The sequence below is a fragment of the Vitis riparia genome, chromosome 2 (assembly GCF_004353265.1).
Source record: "Vitis riparia cultivar Riparia Gloire de Montpellier isolate 1030 chromosome 2, EGFV_Vit.rip_1.0, whole genome shotgun sequence".
Classification (NCBI taxonomy): Eukaryota; Viridiplantae; Streptophyta; class Magnoliopsida; order Vitales; family Vitaceae; genus Vitis; species Vitis riparia.
Genome location: NC_048432.1, coordinates 14,937,964 through 14,959,682, shown reverse-complemented (window position 1 = coordinate 14,959,682; position 21,719 = coordinate 14,937,964). Strand labels below are relative to the sequence as shown.

The following is a 21,719-nucleotide window of genomic DNA, read 5'->3' as shown; positions in this document are numbered from 1 at the left end:
ATTGCAAATGATAACTATGATTTTAAATCTTTTTTAAAATAATAAAAATTATAATTAATGACTATAATTTTAAATTTAAACTTAAAGTTGCAATTGATATATCTAAAGAAAATTCAGAATTATAGTTACGATTTTACGAAAAAATAAAAATAAAAATCTTAGATCACGTAAATAACCAAGTGATTGAAATGCATTGATTTGGTTTGTGGAATTTTTTTCTTCTAATGTGTTATTTTGGCTCATAACTCTTTTTAAGCTTTGGTTGGGATGTGTAACACATTCCTTAAATTCATTGATTCCGGTTTGACTTTTTAATTAAAACTACGTATATTCAAATTATTTGATATTTATATAGTAAAGTAAAAAGAAATGAAATGGATTTAAAGAAATAAATAAAAATAATTTATTGATTTTAAATTTATTTTATCTTTTTCTTTTATCATTTTTTATTTTCTCTCAAGGAATTGTATATAACTAAATAAATTATTTTTATTTGAATTTGTTTTCATATAGAAAGGTATGAACCAATTGATTTTTTTTTTCAAATTTTATTAATGAAATTCTTCATATCATAATTTATTTTCATTATGTAAGGTATGACTATAAAAAAAAGGAAAAACGCCGGTTATAAGAAAAATTCCCGCTGCTACCATACCGTAGTAGCAGCATGTATAAGAGTTGAAATAGGAGCATGAAGAGGAAATTTAACTGATTTAGCAAGTGCACCTACAAATAAGAATCAAGCATATAAAGAAACAAATAAAAACTTTATCCCATTATTATAAATCAAGTTATTAAATATTTCGAACAAATCTTGAAAATTGAAACTACCTGTTGTCCAATAAAAACCCAAAATCATTTTTTGACAAGCATGTGCTGTAATAGGACACGTGAACCAAAAACCTAGTAATAAATATGAACGCATTTGGATTAATTCCCAAAAAATATAAATTTGTATCAAATTAAAACTAGTAACTAATCCCAACATGGAAGCATCGAAAAAAATAAGATTTTAAGTGGATGAGGGAGTCGAGGTTGAAGGAAACCACAAGAATGAGAGTTTATTAGGGAATTACTTTTAAAAATAGTCTTCTATCCTAAAAAATTAGGATGGTAAATGATTTTTTTAAAATTTGTTTTGAAAATATAATGTTTTTGATAACACATTTTAATTATTTTTATAAAATGTTTTAAAAAATAATTGTTTATAATTATTTTTTGGACGGTGTTTTAAATATCCATAATGATTTGAAATAAGAAATCAGACATAATTCTAAAAAAGTATTTGAAATTACGGAAAAAGAGGAATTTTCCCCAGAAAGAAAAAAAGAAAGCATATAAAAGAAAATCAGGTAGAAAATAGAACTCCCCATACTACTTCTCCGAACTTAATCAGAAAATTCTGAATGAAAGCATGAAACCATAATCCCGAAACCCACACGGCCATCCCATCACAGGTATGCTTAGACTTCGCAGCGTTTTGATTCTTTTGAAATTGAATACACTTCAATCTAAAAGATTTGAAGCCCTAAGTTCATTCAACAGTTTTCACCACGATTCCTCGAACCAATCACAATTCAATGTCGCAATTTTCTGGGATTTAGACAACAAACCCCCAAATTCATATCCACCGTACGATGCTGCCGTTAGACTGAAGGCGGTGGCCTCATCTTTCGGCGTAGTCCGCTACATGGTTGCCTATGCCAATCGCCATGCCTTCAGCTATGTCCCATCTGCAGTTAGGGAGCAAAGAAAAGAGAGAAAGCTATTGAATCATTTGGAGAATAGGGGTGTGGTTGCACGTGTTGAACCCTATCTATGTCGAGTATGTGGGAGGAGATTTTACAATAATGAGAAGCTTATCAATCATTTTAAGCAAATTCATGAGCGTGAGCAGGCAAAAAGGTTGAACCAGATTGAGTCAGCTAGAGGAAAAAGGAGGGTGAAGTTGGTGGGTAAATTTGCGATGAAGATGGACAAATATAGGAATGCAGCGAGGGACGTTTTGACGCCGAAAGTTGGGTATGGTTTAGGGGACGAGTTGAAACGAGCTGGGTATTGGGTTAGGATGGTTTCGGATAAGCCGCAGGCTGCCGATACTGCATTGAGGAACCACATTGTGGATATGATGGATAAGAGGAGGGTTGGGTGTGTAGTCCTTGTATCCGATGATTCCGATTTTGTGGATGTTTTGAGGGAGGCGAAGTTGAGATGTCTCAAGACTGTTGTTGTTGGAGATAGCAATGATGGGGTTTTGAAGAGGACAGCGGATGCTGGATTTTCATGGAAGGAAGTCATGTTGGGTAAGGCAAAGAAGGAGGGTGCTTCAGTTGTGGGGAGGTGGAAGGACCGCGATATTTTAAAGAGGTTGGAGTGGACATACAATCCAGAAATGGAGAAAAAAGAGTATGGTTCGGATGGTGAGGTTGATTTTGAGATTGACGATAGGGAAATCATAGAAGGTGCTTATGGGAAAGATGATAATTTTATGCAGGAGAAAGACAGTTGTGCTTGGTGGGAACTGGATTCTGATTCTGATTTGAGATCTTCTAAATCTCACTGAGTAATTTTTCATTGTTACATATTGCGTTTGAGTTTGTGGCTTGAGAAAGTTCTGTTACTTTTTCTTGGCAAGGCATTGGTGAGAGTTTGTATGAAGGGAACCAAAGAAAATGAATATTATTTTGTAAGTAGATAAAGAAGAGTTAATTTATTTTTGCTCATGTTTGCTGCAATGGATAAAACCATAGAAAAACTATTATTGCTTTTGGTAGGGTATACAATTCGATTCTGGGTTGAATTAGGTGGGTAATTGTATGAATGGCATGTTATTTGAAAGCAACATTCTGTTTTAGAAAACGAGGCAATCAACTTATCTTAAATTTGGAGAATTAGGGATTTTGTTATCTAGTATCTATCTTCTTTTGCTGAAATCCTTGTCATTTGCCTTAGGATTTAGTAACTTGGTAAGCATCCCCTATTTTCATCCTAGGATTTAGTATTACTTTCTTTGTTAGGAAGTCATAAGTTATATTTCATATAAGTGAAAGTGGAAAGACTTTGTGTGTCATGCTTGGTGTCTAATCTAGTCACAGATCCCCAGTGAAGGATAAGGATTTCAGGGAGCCAACCACCAACATTGTGAACTTGGAACATTAGTCTATTTATGTTAAACCTTAAAATGTTCAAGCAAAAGGTTCAACTTTTAGAGTGCAGTGGTGAAACAGGATCAGATAGAAAGTTGGATGGTGGTTCTGAGTTAATTGCAATGTTGAATGCCTTACTCCTGTTTTCTGATTGCCTGCTTCTTGGATTCTAATTTGAAATTCAGGCGCTCATTGCTCAGGCCTTTTTGCCCTTGACAGACATTTTGCCTAGCTTAAGTTGTGAAATCTACATCTGCTGCAAACTACTGTTTCTTCTCTTGGCCATTTGTTGGCAAAATGGTAGAGAAAAATGGTACCCTATTGTAATAATGCGAAACTCATCTACATGTCTCTCTCTGTTTTTGTCCTCCATTTGGTTGTTTACTTTGTGGTGTTTTTTGGTTACACTCCTATCAAATATTCCCATGCATGAGAAACCTGGTTTCAGTAGGATAAATCTTTTCCTAAGTAATGAAGATTAGGGTGCATCAGAATTTACTATTCTTTTCTTACTACTGTGTGCATCAAATTGTAGAAAAAATAACTAAATGGAGTAATTAATTGTCATTTTCTAGATTAAGCTACTCAATCAAGATTGGCTTATTCTTAAGGGCTGAAAGTCTCCTACAATGTTGAGGTGGCTACTGCTTTATTCTTAGATTAGTGCCTACTTTTGTGGCTTACCACATGGCTTGTTCTATTTTATGAAATGGAGTTCTTTTTTCCCTTTTTCTTTTTTTGTGAAGGAGTATTTACTTGATAAGTATTTTTATTTGCTTCTCTTCCTTTATTGCCACTCAGAGATTCCTCATGTTGTGGCTTCACAGGCACGGAAGAGGGATGGATGGAGAGGCTTGCCTTCTATTTACTATGTTTCTTCTTGTACTCTCTTTTTCTGTTTTTATTGGGAAAGACCATTTTGCATGCTAGTTCCATTGCTTCATCATTGATTGGACCTAGATAGGCTTATTGGCATTTTGAATTTTTTCATATTTTGCAGGAAAGAGACCTTGTAAGGAAACCTGTTTCTCAACCCCATCCTAGATCTCTTGTTACAATCTCTGTCATATTCCAGATCTCTTCTTTGGGCTTGCATGTGAGCTTAATAAAAGGAGGAAATAAATAAGTGGTAAGGTATGAATTCATGACCTCCTATAAAACAAGCTTGGACACTTATTAAGCTACCAATTTCACCAAAAAGCTTAAACTGTTGAGTAATGGTGGGGCAACAATATATATTAAGCTGACATGGGCAACAACTCTAATAGTATGTTGCAGTGATCCTTCAGAAGTTTTTATCCTATGATTGCCACTCATACTGCAGCAAATAGGCTATCTGAGACAATAGGCAAGCTTGCTAGAGTTATTATATGATAATGAGTTTATCCTTGGTGAATTTTTCTTCTTCTTTATTCTTCTTCCTCTTTTTGTTTATTTTTATTTTTATTTTTTGTTTTGTATGTCACATTGGGATGGTTGGTCTGGGATAACTTCTATCATACCGAGAGGAAAATTGAAAAAGAAAAGAAAAACTGATGGTTTAGTCCCCCCTCCCTTCTCAGCTCTGCATAGAAAGATGGGTGATGAAGTTTCCTATCATTGCAATACTGAACAAAACCCTCTCCTCTCAACTGAGCCTGTTTTTTCACATGACTAGATATTCATCCAAAGTGTTGTTTGTGCCCCTTAGTACTGTTTTTGTTTATTTATTTATTTTATTATTATTATCATTGGATTTCTTGCTCCATGTTATAATTGTATTGACATCAGTCAGAAGGTTTTTGTGCTAATTTGGACAGGGTTTCTTCATTTCATCCTAATCAAGTTGACAAAAATAATACCCTCTAAATATTTGAAGTGTATTCAACCTCTCATTTGTTTTAACTTTTTGATTTTCAAAACGAGTTGTCTGAACATCACTGCTGTTTTCCTCCTGCAAGTTCTGCAGTTCTTTACCATCTGTTGTGGTTAAAATTTAGCAACTGAGTTTCTTTGCCATTCAAAATAATAATGTTTAGATGTTGTTGCTTTTCTTCTTCTTCTTCATTTTTTTTTTGTTGAAGTTTATAAGCTTTATGCTATGAGATTCGTTGTAGTGGGAAGTTTTATAAGTGTAAACCTGCAGCTTTGGATGCATCATTGTGGGTTTCTAATGAACAGAGACCAATATGATGTAAGGCTGTTATTATTTTTTGTTCTGTTTTTTATATGTATAAACCTAGAAAAGGTGTTGAAATGGGGCATAAGGTGGCTATTGTTTCTGCTTAATCTAGAAGACAAACCCCTGCTGCAAAACATTAGCCTTTGAGCAAATGATGGTGCTAAAATACTGACACGATCACAATAGAGGGAACAGAGATGGGAGAGGGATCCTGTGCAATGCTTCTATTTTAAAAACTGTGTTGTCACAAACATTCAAATTTTTATGGTCATCTAGTATCATTGAACATTGAGTATGTAGTTCTGATGCTTGCTTTAGCAATATTTAGGTTTTGATTCTCAGGGCAGCCAAGTCCAATGACAAAGGTTGCCTCGACTGATGCTTTTTCTGCATAGCAGAGGAGAGTATGCATTTTGCATGAATGTTCTTGCCCAAATTTCTGTTGCTGTGCTTTCCCTAACATGTGGGGTGATTTTTAGTTTGGAAATCGTCATAGTCATGTCTTGAGATGCAGACTGCTCACATGAGTGAGATATCAAAGTTCTGTTAAAACCATCTCCAGCATTGTTGTGTCAAATTTGATGGGGATATTTCTCTTAAGTTTCCTATGCTATCTTTCATGCTCATTTCAGAACTAGTTGAGCCTCAACATGTTTGTGTTTCATGGGTTTCAGACCTAGCAGTGGACTGGATGAAGACCCCCACTATGTTTTGCACATATACATTACTGGTTAATTGTATTGAGCTAAGTTAGGGCTGCATGCCTTGGTTGCTTTCCTTCTCAACTAAAATCTTCCATTCTCCTTTTTTGTTTTCTTTGTCAAATTTTCTTTTAACTAGCTCCAGTTCCTTCCCTACAAGCACCAGTTCTAATTGAAGGTGCATGTGCTTCATATACACAAGCTTTTAAAATGGCATGATGTGTATTAAAATCATTTACATTGTGGTCTACTTAATTCTAGACTAATTGTTTTCTTCATCTGTTCACTTTTGCAGGTTTCTATTCCCAGGAGCAGCATAATCATTCTTGCCAATCTACTGCCTGAGCTTTCAACAGCAGAAGTAGTCTCACCACATGTCTCTGACTTTTCACTGGTACCCAAATTTTCATCTGCCTGTCAGTTTCCTGAACAATAACAAAGTGACATCTAAATTCAGGATTTGTTGTGGTGTATGAAGGCACCCTGATGGAATTCTAATGTTTTTAATTTGTGGATAGTCTATTGTTCCTTTTCTACATAGGCATGGATCTCTAGTTTGGAGGATCCACAATTCAATTTCACTGTGAGGGGCAAAGGTCTCTCTAGTAGAAGTATTTAGTTGTAGTTCAGAACTACTAAGAATAATCTTATCTCAGTGATTATAACCTTACTCATGTACCACATCTTTTGGGAGGTTGAAAGTGAAAATCAAAGACACTGCCAAGATGTGCTAGACTATTCTTGGAGTTTCTTACTTTCCCTGACTGGGTCAGAAGGTAAACTTTCGGTTTCCAACAACCACTGTCATGTTGATGTGTAGCAGAAGGTTTTTTTTCATGGACAACTGAATAGAGTTTTCCTGTGTTTAAACTACTTAATCTGAAATGTTGTCTAAATAAAAATATATGGATATCTTTTAATAAATAAATCACTAGAACGTAATAAAACTCATAAGCAATGGGTTAATCAAGGCTAGGATGTATGGAAGATGCAAAATGCAATCAGCTTCCTGGTTGGCCTACAGGTATGTGGGCTCAAATCCAAATCCAAGCTTTATAGATGCCTATAAATCAACTCAATGCTTATAAAACCATCTTCTGGTTTACCCTTTTTATTTTCAATTTTATCACTACATTTCCTATGATCAAATAGGTCGGTCATATGTTGATTACCCTTGTTATCTTCATTCTTATCTCCACATTTCCTACGGTCAAATAGGTTACTTTGAGTTTAATTTCTTATTTATGCTTAAATTAATTTTTAAGCATGTAAATATATTATGTTCATCTACTTGTGAATGTATTTCAATGTTAATCCATCTTAAAATGTCTATAACGCTTGTTTAAATTTTTGCTCAAAATTGTTTTTTTTGTTATTTTTGTAGCCCATTTTTTTACAATCCCCCACATGAATAGAAATTATCTTGTCATATGCCAATAAAATGCTCACACTTGAGAGAGTACTATAGAGATAAATTGCATCAAGATAAGGCAGATTGTGATTTTGAACCATCCTTAGTTTGATTTTATTGGATTTATTAGCTAACAAATGAATGCGATATCTTAAACCATTTAGCCATTCATGTAAGCCAAGACAATAAATAGGTTTTTTGCAACTCCACTTTTGGACATCTTTTATTCTCTAGTTGTATTTATTTTGGCCCTAAACAACTTCTGGTTTCATGAGTGTTCTAGAGAATTTCAATCTTAAAAATTTTCACAGAAACAACCTTTTCGCATTCATACAGTTGATTCCTGTTAACGGTTTTTAGTCAATACCACATTGGTCCAAGTTATAAGATTTATTAGCACTACTTCATGATAGGAGCAACTAGTAGAGAGTATCCCTCTAGAGGTTCATTTTGTCATTCATGACTTATTTGTCCCTTTGAATCTAGATCTTAGGATTTCTAGTCAACTAGGTTGGGTTATCATTATGAAGGTTCTTTAATCATAGGCTTTAATCTCATTCCTCTTGATAAGTAGTTAACTTGATCTCTTGACAAGCTTTTAGTAAGTGTATTTGCTAGGTTGTTCTTTGATTTGATATAATTAATGAAAATTATTCCATTTGAAATTAACCACTTAAAAGTACTGTGTACTTGATATATATGTTTAGACTTATCATTGTATATGCTATTTACAATGTATTCTTATTGCTAGCACAAGTTATGGATAGTAGGGTATGTCCTCTAGGAAATAATGAAGTCAGTCTACTTCTATTTCATCTAAAGCTATAAATTCTTATTTCATTGTAGATTTGGCAATACACATTTGTTTTTAAGACTTCCATGATACAATCCTACCTCCTATTGTGAGTAAATATTCATTGGTGGATCTGGTATCCTTTACATCGGATATCTAATTTGCATCACTAAACCTTTCAAGTGCAATTGAATATATTGTGTAGCATAATCCATAATATAGAGTGTACGTTAGGTATATAAGAACCTTGGTTATTGCCTTCTAATGAACTTTTCCTGGATTGTTTTATAAATCTGTTCAATTTATTTACTTTGTATGTTATGTTTGAGTGTGTAAAGCTATACATTACACTATCGATGGTGCATGAATATTCTAATGAAGATATTGTTTGACCAATATTTTTAACTCTGTAGATTTAAGTTTGCTAGTGTTTTTATTAGACTATCTTCATATTTATTAAATTTCCTAAGCATGTTTTTCTATAGTGTGATTGAGATAATGCTAGTCCATTAGACATCTTAGAGATTTTAGTTTCTAATATAACATTTTCTATAGGCACATCTTTCATATAAAAAATGCTTGGTCGACATTTTCTTGGGTAGCTTTAATGACATCATTATTGCTACCTAAAATTGGCATATCATCCTCATCGATACATACTATTACAAAACTGGTTGATGTGTTGAATAATTTATCAGAGTCATTGATCTTGGAGCCATTTGACAATGTAGTATTGTCAAACTTCTCATTCTATTACTTTGTTGCTTGCCTAATCCATACAAGGATTTGACAAGCTTACACACTTTTTTGTCTTGTCTGAGCGCAATAGCCCTTCTTCATGTTGTTCCATATAAATCTTTGCTTGTATTTCAATGTTTAGGAAGGCTATCTTGGCATTCATTTGATGAATTTCAAGATTATGTAATACAATGATTGCAATTACCACTCCAATGAAAATTGTACTTATGATTGATGAATATGAATAGAAAAAGTCTAGGTCTTCTCTTTGTTTAAAATTAATTTCAATTTATATTTATCAATTGATCTATCAACCTTCAATTTCATTTTAAAAATCCATTTGTAGCCTAAATACTCATTACCTAGTGAAAGATCCACTAACTTCCATGTATGATTTTCATTTAGCATGATGGATTCAATTTCACTATTGATAGCTTCTCTCCAAAATGAAGCTTTTGGAGTCCTCATTGCTTCCTTGAATGTTTGAGGTTTATTTTTAAATATATAAGTTAGATAATCAAAGATTGGATGACTTAGCAACTTGGGCCTTTTTATGGCGTTTAGGTACTTCAACATTTTTATGAATACTGTTAGTAGTATTGTATGATATTTTTTGAAAACCTTTCTCTAATACACTTTTACAAGGAAAGTTGTTCTCAAAAAATGAAGCATACCTTGATTTAATGATTGCATTTTCATGAATATTAAGAGTGTGATATATATATTATGACCCAATGTGCATTATTGTTATTAGCGTAACTGATAAATACATGGTCATTGTTCTAAGCCCTATCTTAATAATCTTAGGATTAGGAACAACTGTCTTATCTAAACACCTCCGCCCTTTCAAATATTTATTAGATGGGCTTTGTCATTTCCATAATTTATATGGAATTACACTTCCTTTCTTGTGTGGTATTTTGTTAAGAAGTCGTTTACAAAAAGAATTGTTTCTCGTTACAAATTTTCGTGTAAACCAAAACTTATCAACATAGCATTCATCGACTCCTTTAATATTCAATTCTTGTGTTCAACAATACCATTTGATTAAGGTAAGGAATAGTTTGGTGAATATTACCCTGTTCCAAATAGAACTCACCCCAAATGTGCTTCATAGTCTCCACCTCTACCACTTCATACTATCTTTATTTCTTGCTAAGTTGATTTTCAACCTCATTCTTGTAGTGTTTAAACAGTTCCATGATCATATCTTCACTTATTAGAAAATATACATAATTCTATCGTGTGCAATCATTAATAAAAGTAATGAAATATTTTTTTCCTTTAGTTTGCACAAACTTTAATCCATAGATATTACTGTGAATTAATTCTCGAGGTTCAGTAATCCTTCTTTCAATAGAATAAAATGGTGGTTTAGCTAACTTAACTTCTACACATGGTTCACACTTATGATTTGGATCGATGTGAAAGTTAGGTCATTAGTTTAAATTCATTAATTTGAGTAAAGAATTAAAATTTGTATTCTTTAATTTATCATGACATAGATTAGAGGAGTCAAGCAAATATGCATAACGACTAGCTTAATTATTATTTTTGAAATCTTGTAGTATAATGCACATTCCCATTCTTGGTGAGTACAAACTTATTAGATTCAAAGGCTATCTTGAATCCATTTTTACTTAATATGAACTAGCGACTGAATTCTTGGGAATATTAGGTACATATAGCATATTATTGAGAGTGGGTTCCTTCCTGAAGTTATCTTCAATACTGTCTTTCCTATGCCTTCAATTTGGAAGTAGTTGAATTATCCATACACTCTTTTCAATTTATTTTATTGGTACATATGAAGAGAACATCTTTTTATCAAAACATACATGACAAGCAGCTTAGAACATCTTTATATCATAACAGGCATGATAGCTGATAAGTAGCTCTAGTGTCTATCCACCATTCCTTAGGGATCCTATTGACTTCAAACACCACAATAGTAAGCCTCAAATATGATGCACCAGATGTCAACTTTTTTTCTTCACTCTTATATACTGGGTTCTTTATATCCTTTGAAGTGACAATCTTTAGCTCTATGACTTAGTTTGTTCTAAATAACACTTTCCATTAAATTTTTTGGACTTGCCTTTTTTCCGACAAGTTTCTTCACTAGAGTGCTTCCTTTTCTTGCAAGTGTTTTTGCATCAAGTTTGCCTTGTACTCAAGCCTTACCTCCTTGCACTTATACTTAAAGTAATTTTTGAAATATTTCTAAGGTGGTAATTTTTCAATTATAACTACAACTTGAAATGATTTATCAAACACTATCTTTTCTGCATGTAGCTCATGTAGAATGATTATAGTTCTTGGACTTGACTGATGATTGTCTTGAAATCTATCATTTTGAAGTCTAGAAATTAGTCAATTATGAATTTCTTCAAGCAACCATCCTTTGCAATCCTTAATAGACAATACATTGTATAATATATTGTCTAAACTATTTAAGGATGTAGTTATTGCATAGGAAGTAAGATTGATTTCAAGCTTCCACCACTGTTCACACTTACTTGACCATTAGTTTAAACATTCTTTGATGTGGGGGCATCCTTGTAAAGGTGCTGAAGAAGATCTAGTATCATAAGGTAGATCAATATCTTTTGTTGCCATCTCTTGTAGTCCATATTAGTGAACTTCTTGGGTTTCTTACCATCGACATAGGATTTTTTTTCTATTAAACTATAAATAAAAATTCATCTTAAAATTATTGTCCAAATAAAAATATATGAATTTTTTAACAAGACAAAGGAGAAACATTAGTAGCGTCTTAAGACATGAAAGGATAATGAAGACAATTGTATTATGTCTTAAAGATGTGAAGAACGAATATCAGTTATGACATGAATAGTTACTTGATTTAGGAAGTTATGTCTATATGGACCTTTGATCCTTTGATGTCTGAACGTCAGTTGTGTCTAAACATGAAGAACTGTGTCTTAAAATATAAAGAACGAACATCTTATGTCATAAGACATGAAAGGATAATCAGGCAATCGTGTCTTAAAACATGAAGGACTGCCAGATTGAGGCAAGGCAGCTGTGTTTGAATAGACCTGTCTTAAGACATGAAGTGGTAATCAAGTAGTTGTGTCTTAAAAAATGAACTAATTTACTTTCTTAAGACATAAAAGTTATCTTTGGATACTACAAAGTTTGAAGGAAAATGTGAGATAAAAAAAAAAAAAGAGAAATAGTAGAAGAAAAGAAAAGAAAAGGTAAAAGAGAATAAAAAATAGATTAAAAATTAATAAATTATATATATATATATATATATATATATATATATATATATATATATATATATATATATATATATATATACTTATTTAACTCTTTTATATAAAATCTAAATTATTTAAAAATATATAAATTTTTTAATAATTTTAATTCAATTTGACTTTCTTTTGTATTTTCTACCATAAAACTAAATATGAAAAATCATTTTCTTTAACTTTTTTTTTTCTTGTTCTTTCAAATATCCAAACATAGTTGAAGGGGTCATCAAGCAGTTATGTTGTAAGGCATGAGTTCTGAATCTGCCTATTTTCTAGCACCATTTCCTGGACACAGGTAATTTTGAGGAAGATGTTGTACTTGAGTCGTGGAATTTCTTCACTTTATCTGCCTACTTATTAGACGTCTCATATATGTTGCATGCCCTCATAAATGGAAGAAGGAAGTCTGGTTGAGTTTTTGATTTTCTTGTAAATTAAAGCCGTGAAATTGTTTTCAATAATAGTTTTCTATTTTTTAGAAAAAATAAATAGGGTGTTTTTAGAAAATTTTTTAATTGTTTTCAGATGTTTTTTTAAAATTGTTTTAAAGAATAATTATACAAACATAAATAATAATTATAAATAAAGTTATGAATAAAAAAATTATGTTTAAAACATATTTTAAAACATTAAAAAAAATTTTAGATTTTTAAATACACTTTTATAAGTTTTATTATACAAAACATTAAATTCTCAAACAGTTTTTAAAAAATATTTTTAAAAATTATTTTTTTAGAATTGCTTTAAAAAATAATTATTAAATAAGACCTAATTTTCTGTTGGGAGGGCATCCGGTGACTTAGCTATTGTTTTTAATATAAATTGTTTGAGTGGCAAAAACAACCGGTTGCCAATCTAAAGTGCCGGAGTGTGAAAAAAGGGCAAAAAAAATCCAAATTGAACACAAAAGGTTTCCTCTCGGGCAGGAACCTTCCTGCTTCATGCTCAGATTTGCCAGTCCTGTTCTTTTGGTTCCTGCCAACTAAGTTGCCTATTTTTTAGCATTCAACCCTACAGCTTAGTACTCTCCTAAATTAGTGCATTCCTAATCTACAAGAAATATAAACACAGCCTCTAAAAAGTCGGCTACATTATTTTTCTGTAGTTTTCTGATTGCCTATTTTCTGAATTTTATATGGTTATCAAATGATTAGTGAATTGCATAATCTCCGCCTTTTATTGGTTATCAAATGATTATTCAAAACTCACAGATCTCTTCGAAGCAGTCAATTACTAGCCTAAGGCAAGGAACTCACCAAAACCGCATCTGCTGTGTCACGAATTCACAAGAAATTCAACTTGGACACCAGAGATGCACATAAGGACTGCAAGCAGGGATATAATTCCGAGTTCGGAGTTCTTCATTACCTAGAACTGGAACTTTCCCTTCAAAGGAACAGGCAAAATAGTTCCAAGTTTTTTCTTGGTATGTTAAGACCTGGTAATTATTTTAAAAAACAATTTTTGAAAATTGTTTTTTAATGGTTTGAGAATAGTTTTAATTGTTCTATACGTATGTATAATTATTTTTTAAAACAATAATCGGAAAATAACTGAAAATAATAAAAAATAACTAACAGATGTTATTTGAAAATATTATTTTTTTTTCTTAAAAATAAAAAATAGAAAACAGATTTTGATTGTGAAACATATTTTCCAAAACCCTTGCTTTCTGCAAGAAGTATATACATGCTCCCAAAACCTAAACCCTGCATGACATCTAAATAATCAAAATCAAACTACAACCATGGCTAAAAAATCATAATATCACAACCACCAACTACCATTGGAAAACAATACCAACTACTAATCCATAAGGTTGTCAACACAACTGATCATATCTTTAGGTTTAGGATCACCACTTTCCTCATAACTGTACAGAACTATTTATCATAATGTATAACCACAGTTCCAGGTGAGATTAAAATATCAAATCAATCACACATTTTCTTTTTATATTTAAAATCACCTTAAAATCAACATCTTAGGTGCCATTTCCCCATACCCCCTATGATGAACACATATTTGAAACAATGTCCTCCAGTGAGAACTCCTGTTATGCAAGCAGAAGATGTTATAAAGGGTCTTAATTTCCAGGCAATTCCTTCCGTAGCTGGATACCACATAGCTTTGAGAGTTAACAAGCCTAATTAAGTTGCGTCCCTGATCTTGATTTCAACATTGACCATATCGTGAACTAATCCAAACTTTGACGACAATTTGTTGGACATGCCAATTTTTTTTTGATAAGCAAACCACGTATTAAACAGCAACAAAAAAAAAATGGGGGGCACAACTTATTTATATAGGAGTATACAAGAGGCACCAAAAGAAAATGGAACACAACATCAACACCTAGACAAAAACAACAGAATTAGAACTTATGATCCAGAGTTTAAGTTTTCTACAAAATCCAACAATGAACAATTCTCCATCTCCAACTGGGCTTTAAACCAATGCAAAAGGGGATTTAATAAAGTTCTCTCAATTTTTTGGTAGAGGAGTTTTTCATTTAAGATCCTTTGCTCGTCACCTGCCTATTGTGTTTATCATAACCTCTTTCTACAGAACATTTTCAGTACACCATTCCTCTCCTTATAACAACCAATCCAAGAATCCAGGAATCAACAAAAATATTAAAAGAATGGAATTCTTTTTCTTTTGTTAAATCAGAAGTAACAAATTCATTGAATGAGTTCAAAGATACAAAGAAAAACAAGGTATCCCTCCAAAAAGAGAAGAATTGATCAAAGAGAATATACACCACTATTCCACTTTCATAACAAAACTAGTTATATACAGCTGAAGGATGTGATAAAAAAGTACTAACCTCAAATAGCACTACACAATTTATGGGGTAAAAAATCTCCTATAAAAGATATCAACTACCTTGCTCCTTGATTGATTAAATGATTTGCAACCTGATTAGCTAAACATAGAAAGCCCAAATGCAAAAGTGTCCCGTCACTGGCAAAACTGGCAGATCCAACACTTGTTATAAGTCCTTAAGTTGACAATAACAAAGTATAAAAACGCCACATGAGGCTCTGCAAGATGACACTCTACCCATTCACTGTTCTTTGCCATCCAAAGGCTACTCACAAACTCTGTGTTGGACTCTTCTTTTTTAGTGTCTTGGAATATAACCAAATTGGATGATCCTTTACAGTGAAATCTTTAACAGCCCTTATTTTCTTTGTGGACCCTAAACCCCATAGATTCCAACTTACAATCTTCCCTAAAACCTCATGAATCTGGTATATTACAACCCAAAACCTTAGAAGCCCTCATGAGCTTATTTTCCAGCTTGGTAGAACTAAATCTCTTTCTATAGTATACCTTGTCTTTTGACTTGATTCTTATCTCAATTCTACTAATGAGATAAGATCCTTTTGATTAGGTTAATGCACATTGATGTCAAGAGTGTTTTGGCACTCCCATTTGTTGGAGGTAAGACTCTTAATATGAAAACCATCTAGAGAGGAAAGAGGAGAAGAAGGCCTAATCCCACTAAGAAGGAAGAGTCTCCTTTGAAACAAGACGCATGTTAATTAGGGAGCAATAATCTCTAATGCTTAGGTAAAAAGAGCTCCATTTCACACTAACAGTATGTTAAAAATGACTTTCATAGATCAACTTAATGATTAAATAAGTCAAGTATAGTTTAACTTAAAGTCATCTTGAATCATTAAGCACTAAGTATTAAATTCTACCAAACTTCCTCTTAGTATAGATCTAGGGTTGTCAACATTAGAATTAAGTAAGTACACTAGACTCCTTAATTGGTTGCTAGAAGACAACACTAAAAAGGCTTAAGTGCAACAAGCATCTAAACTTCCAAAGCTAACATAGGAGTCCCATCTAGTTTTGGACCAATTGCATTAGCCATGGTAACAGAAGGACCGTCTTTAGATTACTAAAGAAGAATGAGGAACCTTCCATAACCCAAAGTGATATTTAAACGGTTAAAGATGGTTTTGAGGCGTTTTGCCCAAATGAGGAGAGACATGAGGTTTGAGGTAGAATGAGGCATAAGCCTCACTTAAACATAAAAAATAAAAGTAAAAATAAAACATGAAATAAAATTAATAATAATAAAGAAAAATGTTAAAAAAAATCATAAAATTCATAACAAGAAACTTAATTGTTTGTCATCTTTAATAGTTTTAATTTAGTTCCTCTCTTCTAAAATCCAACTCTTTTCTCAAGGTTCTATCAAATATCTTTAATATCACCATCACTATTACAAGTAAGATCCACTAAAAATATTATCATCATATCTAATCGCTCTATCATCCTCCTCATTATTGCCCAACCATTCTTATGTTTCACTCATCAATTGCAATCCTCCTTTTCCTTTATTTATTAGTAATAATATAATAATTGTATATGAGCCTAGTCACTACAACAACTAACAACTACTATTTCTTCTTCTCAACCCCTTTTCTTTCTTTTCTTTTCGTTTCCCCATTCTAAAAGGTCAATGGAAGCCAACTTATTTGTAAAAAGTTTAAACGAGGCCCTGGACCTAAGAAAAAATCTATGCCAAAATCCAAACAAAGCATAAAACTAATCAATACCCATCAAACTTCTTAAAATAAAAATCAAAAGCCACCAAATCCATTAAAACCTAATGAATATTTGAGCCTTAAGCCTCAGCTGCCTCAAGGCAATAGCCTCAAGGTTGTACACTACTCTACTAAAGCTAAAAGCTCAATCCTAATTCATAGCACCTCACATTAAGGTGAGCCTCAAAGTGTATTCAAAGCTCCTAAACTACTAATAACTTTCTTATTTGGAATGTGTTTGACAAACTATAATCCATTTTTTCTTCTTCTTCACAATCCAAGCTCCTATCTTCATTAACGTTTTGAAACAAGGATTAATTATAACTTCTTAGTCTCAACACATGTTCCCTTTCTTTATAAGTCCTCAAGAATTCTTCCATGAGGACAAACACTAGAATCGTAGTGTCATTAAGGGGAAGGACTCTTTTTGTGCCTTTTTAGTGTTCAACAAGAAGGAGAGATAGGCTTTTAGGCTTGGGCTGCTAGACCAAAGCTTGGGCTAGGGCATTGGCCTTAGGTCTTACAGGTTAGTCTTTCTTTATTAAAAAAGATTTGCTCACTAACCCATTGTAGTAGCTTCTCAACCACATCCACATTTAAGGCCTTGTTTAGCACTTTTAAGGACTTACTTAAAGACTTGTTCGGTCTTATACTAGACTTGGAACACATTTATGGTGGACAACTGTTTCCCGTTTCATCTATGTTGCTGCCACGTATACCACTACGTGGCGCATTCCCTACCACCAAATGTGTTTCCTATCCTTAATTGATGTCACACTAAATAGTTAGACTCGCCCCTTCCACGAGTGAACTCAACAAGAGATCCACCTACTTTGTCTTCTTCTTACCGGTCACCCTTCTTGTGATGATAAAAATCCAAGTGCTATCTTTGATTTCTTCTCACCGGCCAGCCTTAGCATGATGATAAAAATCCAAGCGCCATCTTCAACTTTTAACAGCACCGACAACACCTTGTCTCCATCTCCCTCACGCTTTTATCATGATGATAAAATCCAAGCACCATCTCAACTTCTTCTTACCGGCTATCCTTTATCATGATGATAAAAATCCAAACACCATTTATCTTCAGCACCGACAACACCCTGCCTCTTTCGTCTCAGCAAGACACATACATGCCTCCGTGAGATCAACAAACTTGAAAAGTTCTCAAGTCAATCTCTAAAAGCTTTCCCCACTCTTCAACCAACTACATCATATATCTATTCTACTGTAGGTGGAATGACAATTCTTTGATCTCTATCCACCCTTTTCAAGAGCGTAGGGGCCTTTGTTACCCTTTACTGCAATGAACTCCTTTTCATGGAGGTAGAATGCTCTATCTATTGTATCCAAAGAATCAATCCCTTTTGATATAAAGAAAGGGGTAATTAAAACCAATCCTCTAGAGTCTATAAACTTAGCTAAGGTTCTTCTTACGTCACCATATTTCCCATCGGCATATAAGACCTTACAAATGACTACACCTCCCATTAGAACTTTGTGTGTTCAAAACCTAAGGAAAAAACAATAATGGTATGTTTATGGACAATCACCGCAAAGCTTTGAAATTTATCATATTATCATTTGCGTCAAGATCAGATGCATCATTAATACAATAAATGTTAGGAAATTTTGAGATTGACACCACCATTGTTATTTCTTTGTCTATATCCTTCATATCTGACAAGATGTTCTATATTTAGTTACATTTACTCCTCTTAACAAACCTGACTCATTATTAAAATTTGTTTGATAATAGGTAATTTGATTAAAGGTCACTGCATGTGAGAATGAAAATCCCACTAAGAAATGTTTAAGTAGTTCATAAATATAAACCCCTATAGTCTAAATGAATCAATTAGAGCCATCAAACTGCACATGGACATCTCTCTCTCTCTCTCTCTCAATAATCTTCAAAGTTTCTCTTAGAACAATTATCTTCCCATGTTTCTGTTGATAATTACATTCATAACTGTTATTAACATATCAGTATTTCTCATTAGCTTTTTACACCACTCATGGCTACATTCTAAACCATCAAAAATCCCAAAATTATCTCTCTCGATAGAAGCCCCTGTAACCTTCAACAAAAATTTGAGAGTTGCTCTTCTAACCAACTTGCTAAACTAGCAAACAAAAAGACAAGCAAAAGATACCAGTTTGCCAACAAAAAACATAAATAAATTGCATACCACTGCAAATAGAAGCACTAAAAAAGAAAAGAAAAAAAATAATATTCTCTCTTCTTCTAAGTCGTCAAGAAACTTAAGGAAATGAGTTTGTTTGAAGATGCAGGGACAGAAATTCAAGGACTCAGACTACTTTCTACAGCTGTTCATTTAGTTGACCATGATGATTCCAATCACACAAAAAGAGCCCACAACAATCAACTCGAAATTTAGATTTTTTAAAGAATATCTAAATCCAAGCAAAAGAAAAAAAATGCAACCTCTAAGTTTGGCAACTCATCGCATACTGAATAACCAATAAGTTTATGTGCAACTTAGACTGGAAAATGAAAATGAGGTTCAACAAAATTGATCTAGAGCACATACATATCTTACACAAAGCTAAAGAATCATCTGCGTAGCATATACATGAGTGGGCAGATTTTTGGGACATGAGATGGACTGATTAGACAGTCAGATAAGCCCATTTAACTTTGCCATTGGTCCATCAAAAGTAGCTAAACAAATCATGGCCACCTTACATTCATATGGTATCAAAATTACCAGAGACACAAATTCAAATATAAGGCAATTCATTAAGTGCCCAATTCAGCAAACGCTATCTTATTAAAACTGCTTCATGAGGATGATTAAAGTCAAGCAATAAGCATATTTTGTAAACTATCAGTCACAGACTGTACAGTGTCTAGACTATGAATAAAATCCTAAAAAAGGAAGCAACAATTGGAAAGGCTATGTGGATGCTTCTAGCTTTCTGTTCATACAAATTGGTAATGCCCTGCAAAAACAAACCCACCAACGAAACCTAATCCATTGCAGAACATGGTTCCTCCTTGTATAACAGTATTGCGTATGAAGATAACGGGAAAATGCAAAGATTGGCAGAGGGATAAAACCATATGCAATCAGTATCATGACTTAGGATGATTCTAGCAAACATGATGCAGAAATTCACCATGAGCTCTTTTTCTTCGATTTCGACTGGTAAGTGATGTACCACCGCACAAATTTCTTCAGCCCTGACTCAAGATCAGTTGTAGGCTTATACCCGAGCTCCCTCTGTGCCAAACTTATATTCGCATGTGTATACTGCACATCTCCATTCCTGGGCATTGGCAACACCCTCCTTTTTGCTTTCACCTTCAAAAGCTTCTCCAGTATGCTCACCAGCTTGCTCACATCCACCGGCGACGTGTTCCCCAAATTGAAAATCCGAAATTGAGCCGCCCCCTTCTTCTTACCACCAGTACCTGTACTTTTCTTCGCGGTATCCAATGATGCCAAACACCCCTTCACTATATCATCAATGTATGTAAAATCTCTAGCAACAGATCCATGATCTGGCCCTTCAAAGATCGTAATTGGCTTCCCTGTGAGAATATCTCGAGTAAAGAAGAAATATGCCATATCTGGCCTGCCCCACGGTCCGTACACGGTGAAAAATCGCAAGCCAGTAATTGAAAGACCGTATATATGATTATATGTATGAGCAATGGCTTCACCTGCTTTCTTTGTCGCTGCGTATAGGCTCGCCGGACGGTCCGTTCGATCTTTTTCCGAGAAGGGCACCTTAGAATTAAGCCCATAAACAGAGCTCGAAGATGCCCAGACGATAGCTGGCTGCGGGTCCGCAGATTTACAAACTTCAAGAAGATTCACAAGCCCAGCAATGTTACTGTTGACATATGACTTAGGATTCTGCATTGCGTAGCGAACACCGGCCTGAGCAGCAAGGTGCATTACGTGTGTGAACGCGACCACATCGAAGAGCTTCCTAAGAAGCTCCGAGTCATTGATATCGCCTTCCACCACAAACACGCCGGCGCGCTCAAGCAGGTCGCGGCGGTGGCGCTTCAGTTCCGGGTCGTAGTAGTTGTTAAAATTGTCGAGGCCGATAACGCCATCTCCCCGCCGCTTCAGCGCTGCAGAGACGTGGCTACCGACGAAGCCGGCGCCACCGGTCACCAGCACGGTATGGCCGTGATCAGAGCGGACACGCGCCGATTGCCGCACCTTCTTTTCCCATTCAGGACCTCCCCAGGTATAGTTCGCCAGAACCCGGCGAGACCGGTCAGCGGGAGGGGACGTCGGCGACGTAGGCGATAACAGAAAGAAAAAGCAAATGACGCTAAAGAAGAATAATGACCAGAGAATGAGCTTGGCGAGAGACGAGTGGGATCGGAATCGGTGAATGTAGTGATACTTGTCGGACTTGAATTTTCCGGGCGTGGAGGGGATGTTGTCCATGTGCTGCGACATTGGCAGAAAACTGATCGGAACCTGATCAAACCCTAGTCTATTCCCTCCTCTCCTGACTCGATTCTTCAACTCAGAAATAGAAACAAAAGGGTATAGGTTTTGTGGGTCATAATGGGGTTGCGCTCTTGTTCTTCACAGACGACTATTGGCTTGATGCGTGTTGTGAAGAAACAGTGAGACCTTTTTGCTGCAATCTTCTCCTCACTTTTTCTTGATTTCTTGGATTCCACTCAGAACTTGAGATGGGCCGCTGGCTAGACCGTATACCTGTCTATATAGATACAGGCTGGGCGGTGCCAATTGTATATTTTGCAATTGTAGACAAAGTCCTTAGACCTATGGGCAAAATCGTCATCATGCCATTAAAATTGTTAAACCAGCTTTGTTCGCCGGAGGGCTTTTGACCTCGTGTCATTCAAACACGATTACCTACCAAATGACCTTTATGATTTTGGGAATTGTTAAGGAA

At 34.3% G+C, this 21,719-nt stretch overlaps 2 protein-coding genes across 10 annotated transcripts; one reads left to right on the top strand and one right to left on the bottom strand.

The window, feature by feature from the left end:
- The first annotated feature begins 1,374 nt into the window (after window positions 1-1,374).
- On the top strand, window positions 1,375-6,803 carry LOC117907516. 9 transcript variants are annotated; one of them, XR_004650018.1, is made up of 4 exons: window positions 1,375-1,457; window positions 3,974-4,028; window positions 4,147-4,280; window positions 6,304-6,803. XR_004650018.1 is itself a non-coding variant. In XM_034821099.1 (4 exons), exon 1 carries the CDS (start codon window positions 1,460-1,462, stop codon window positions 2,561-2,563), a length of 1,104 nt encoding a protein of 367 aa, XP_034676990.1. In that variant the 5' UTR covers window positions 1,381-1,459; the 3' UTR covers window positions 2,564-2,686; window positions 3,974-4,018; window positions 4,147-4,280; window positions 6,304-6,803. The 9 variants fall into 9 exon arrangements, 7 of the variants coding, with proteins under 7 accessions (XP_034676990.1, XP_034676974.1, XP_034676998.1 ...); XR_004650017.1 differs by having other exon boundaries at window positions 1,378-1,457; window positions 3,948-4,028; XM_034821099.1 differs by having other exon boundaries at window positions 1,381-2,686; window positions 3,974-4,018.
- A 12,743-nt stretch (window positions 6,804-19,546) lies between these two features.
- Window positions 19,547-21,513, bottom strand: LOC117907320 (UDP-glucuronate 4-epimerase 3). Its single transcript, XM_034820826.1, has one exon. The coding sequence runs from the start codon at window positions 21,248-21,250 to the stop codon at window positions 19,943-19,945; it is 1,308 nt and encodes a 435-aa protein (XP_034676717.1). The 5' UTR covers window positions 21,251-21,513; the 3' UTR covers window positions 19,547-19,942.
- Window positions 21,514-21,719: the final 206 nt, after the last annotated feature.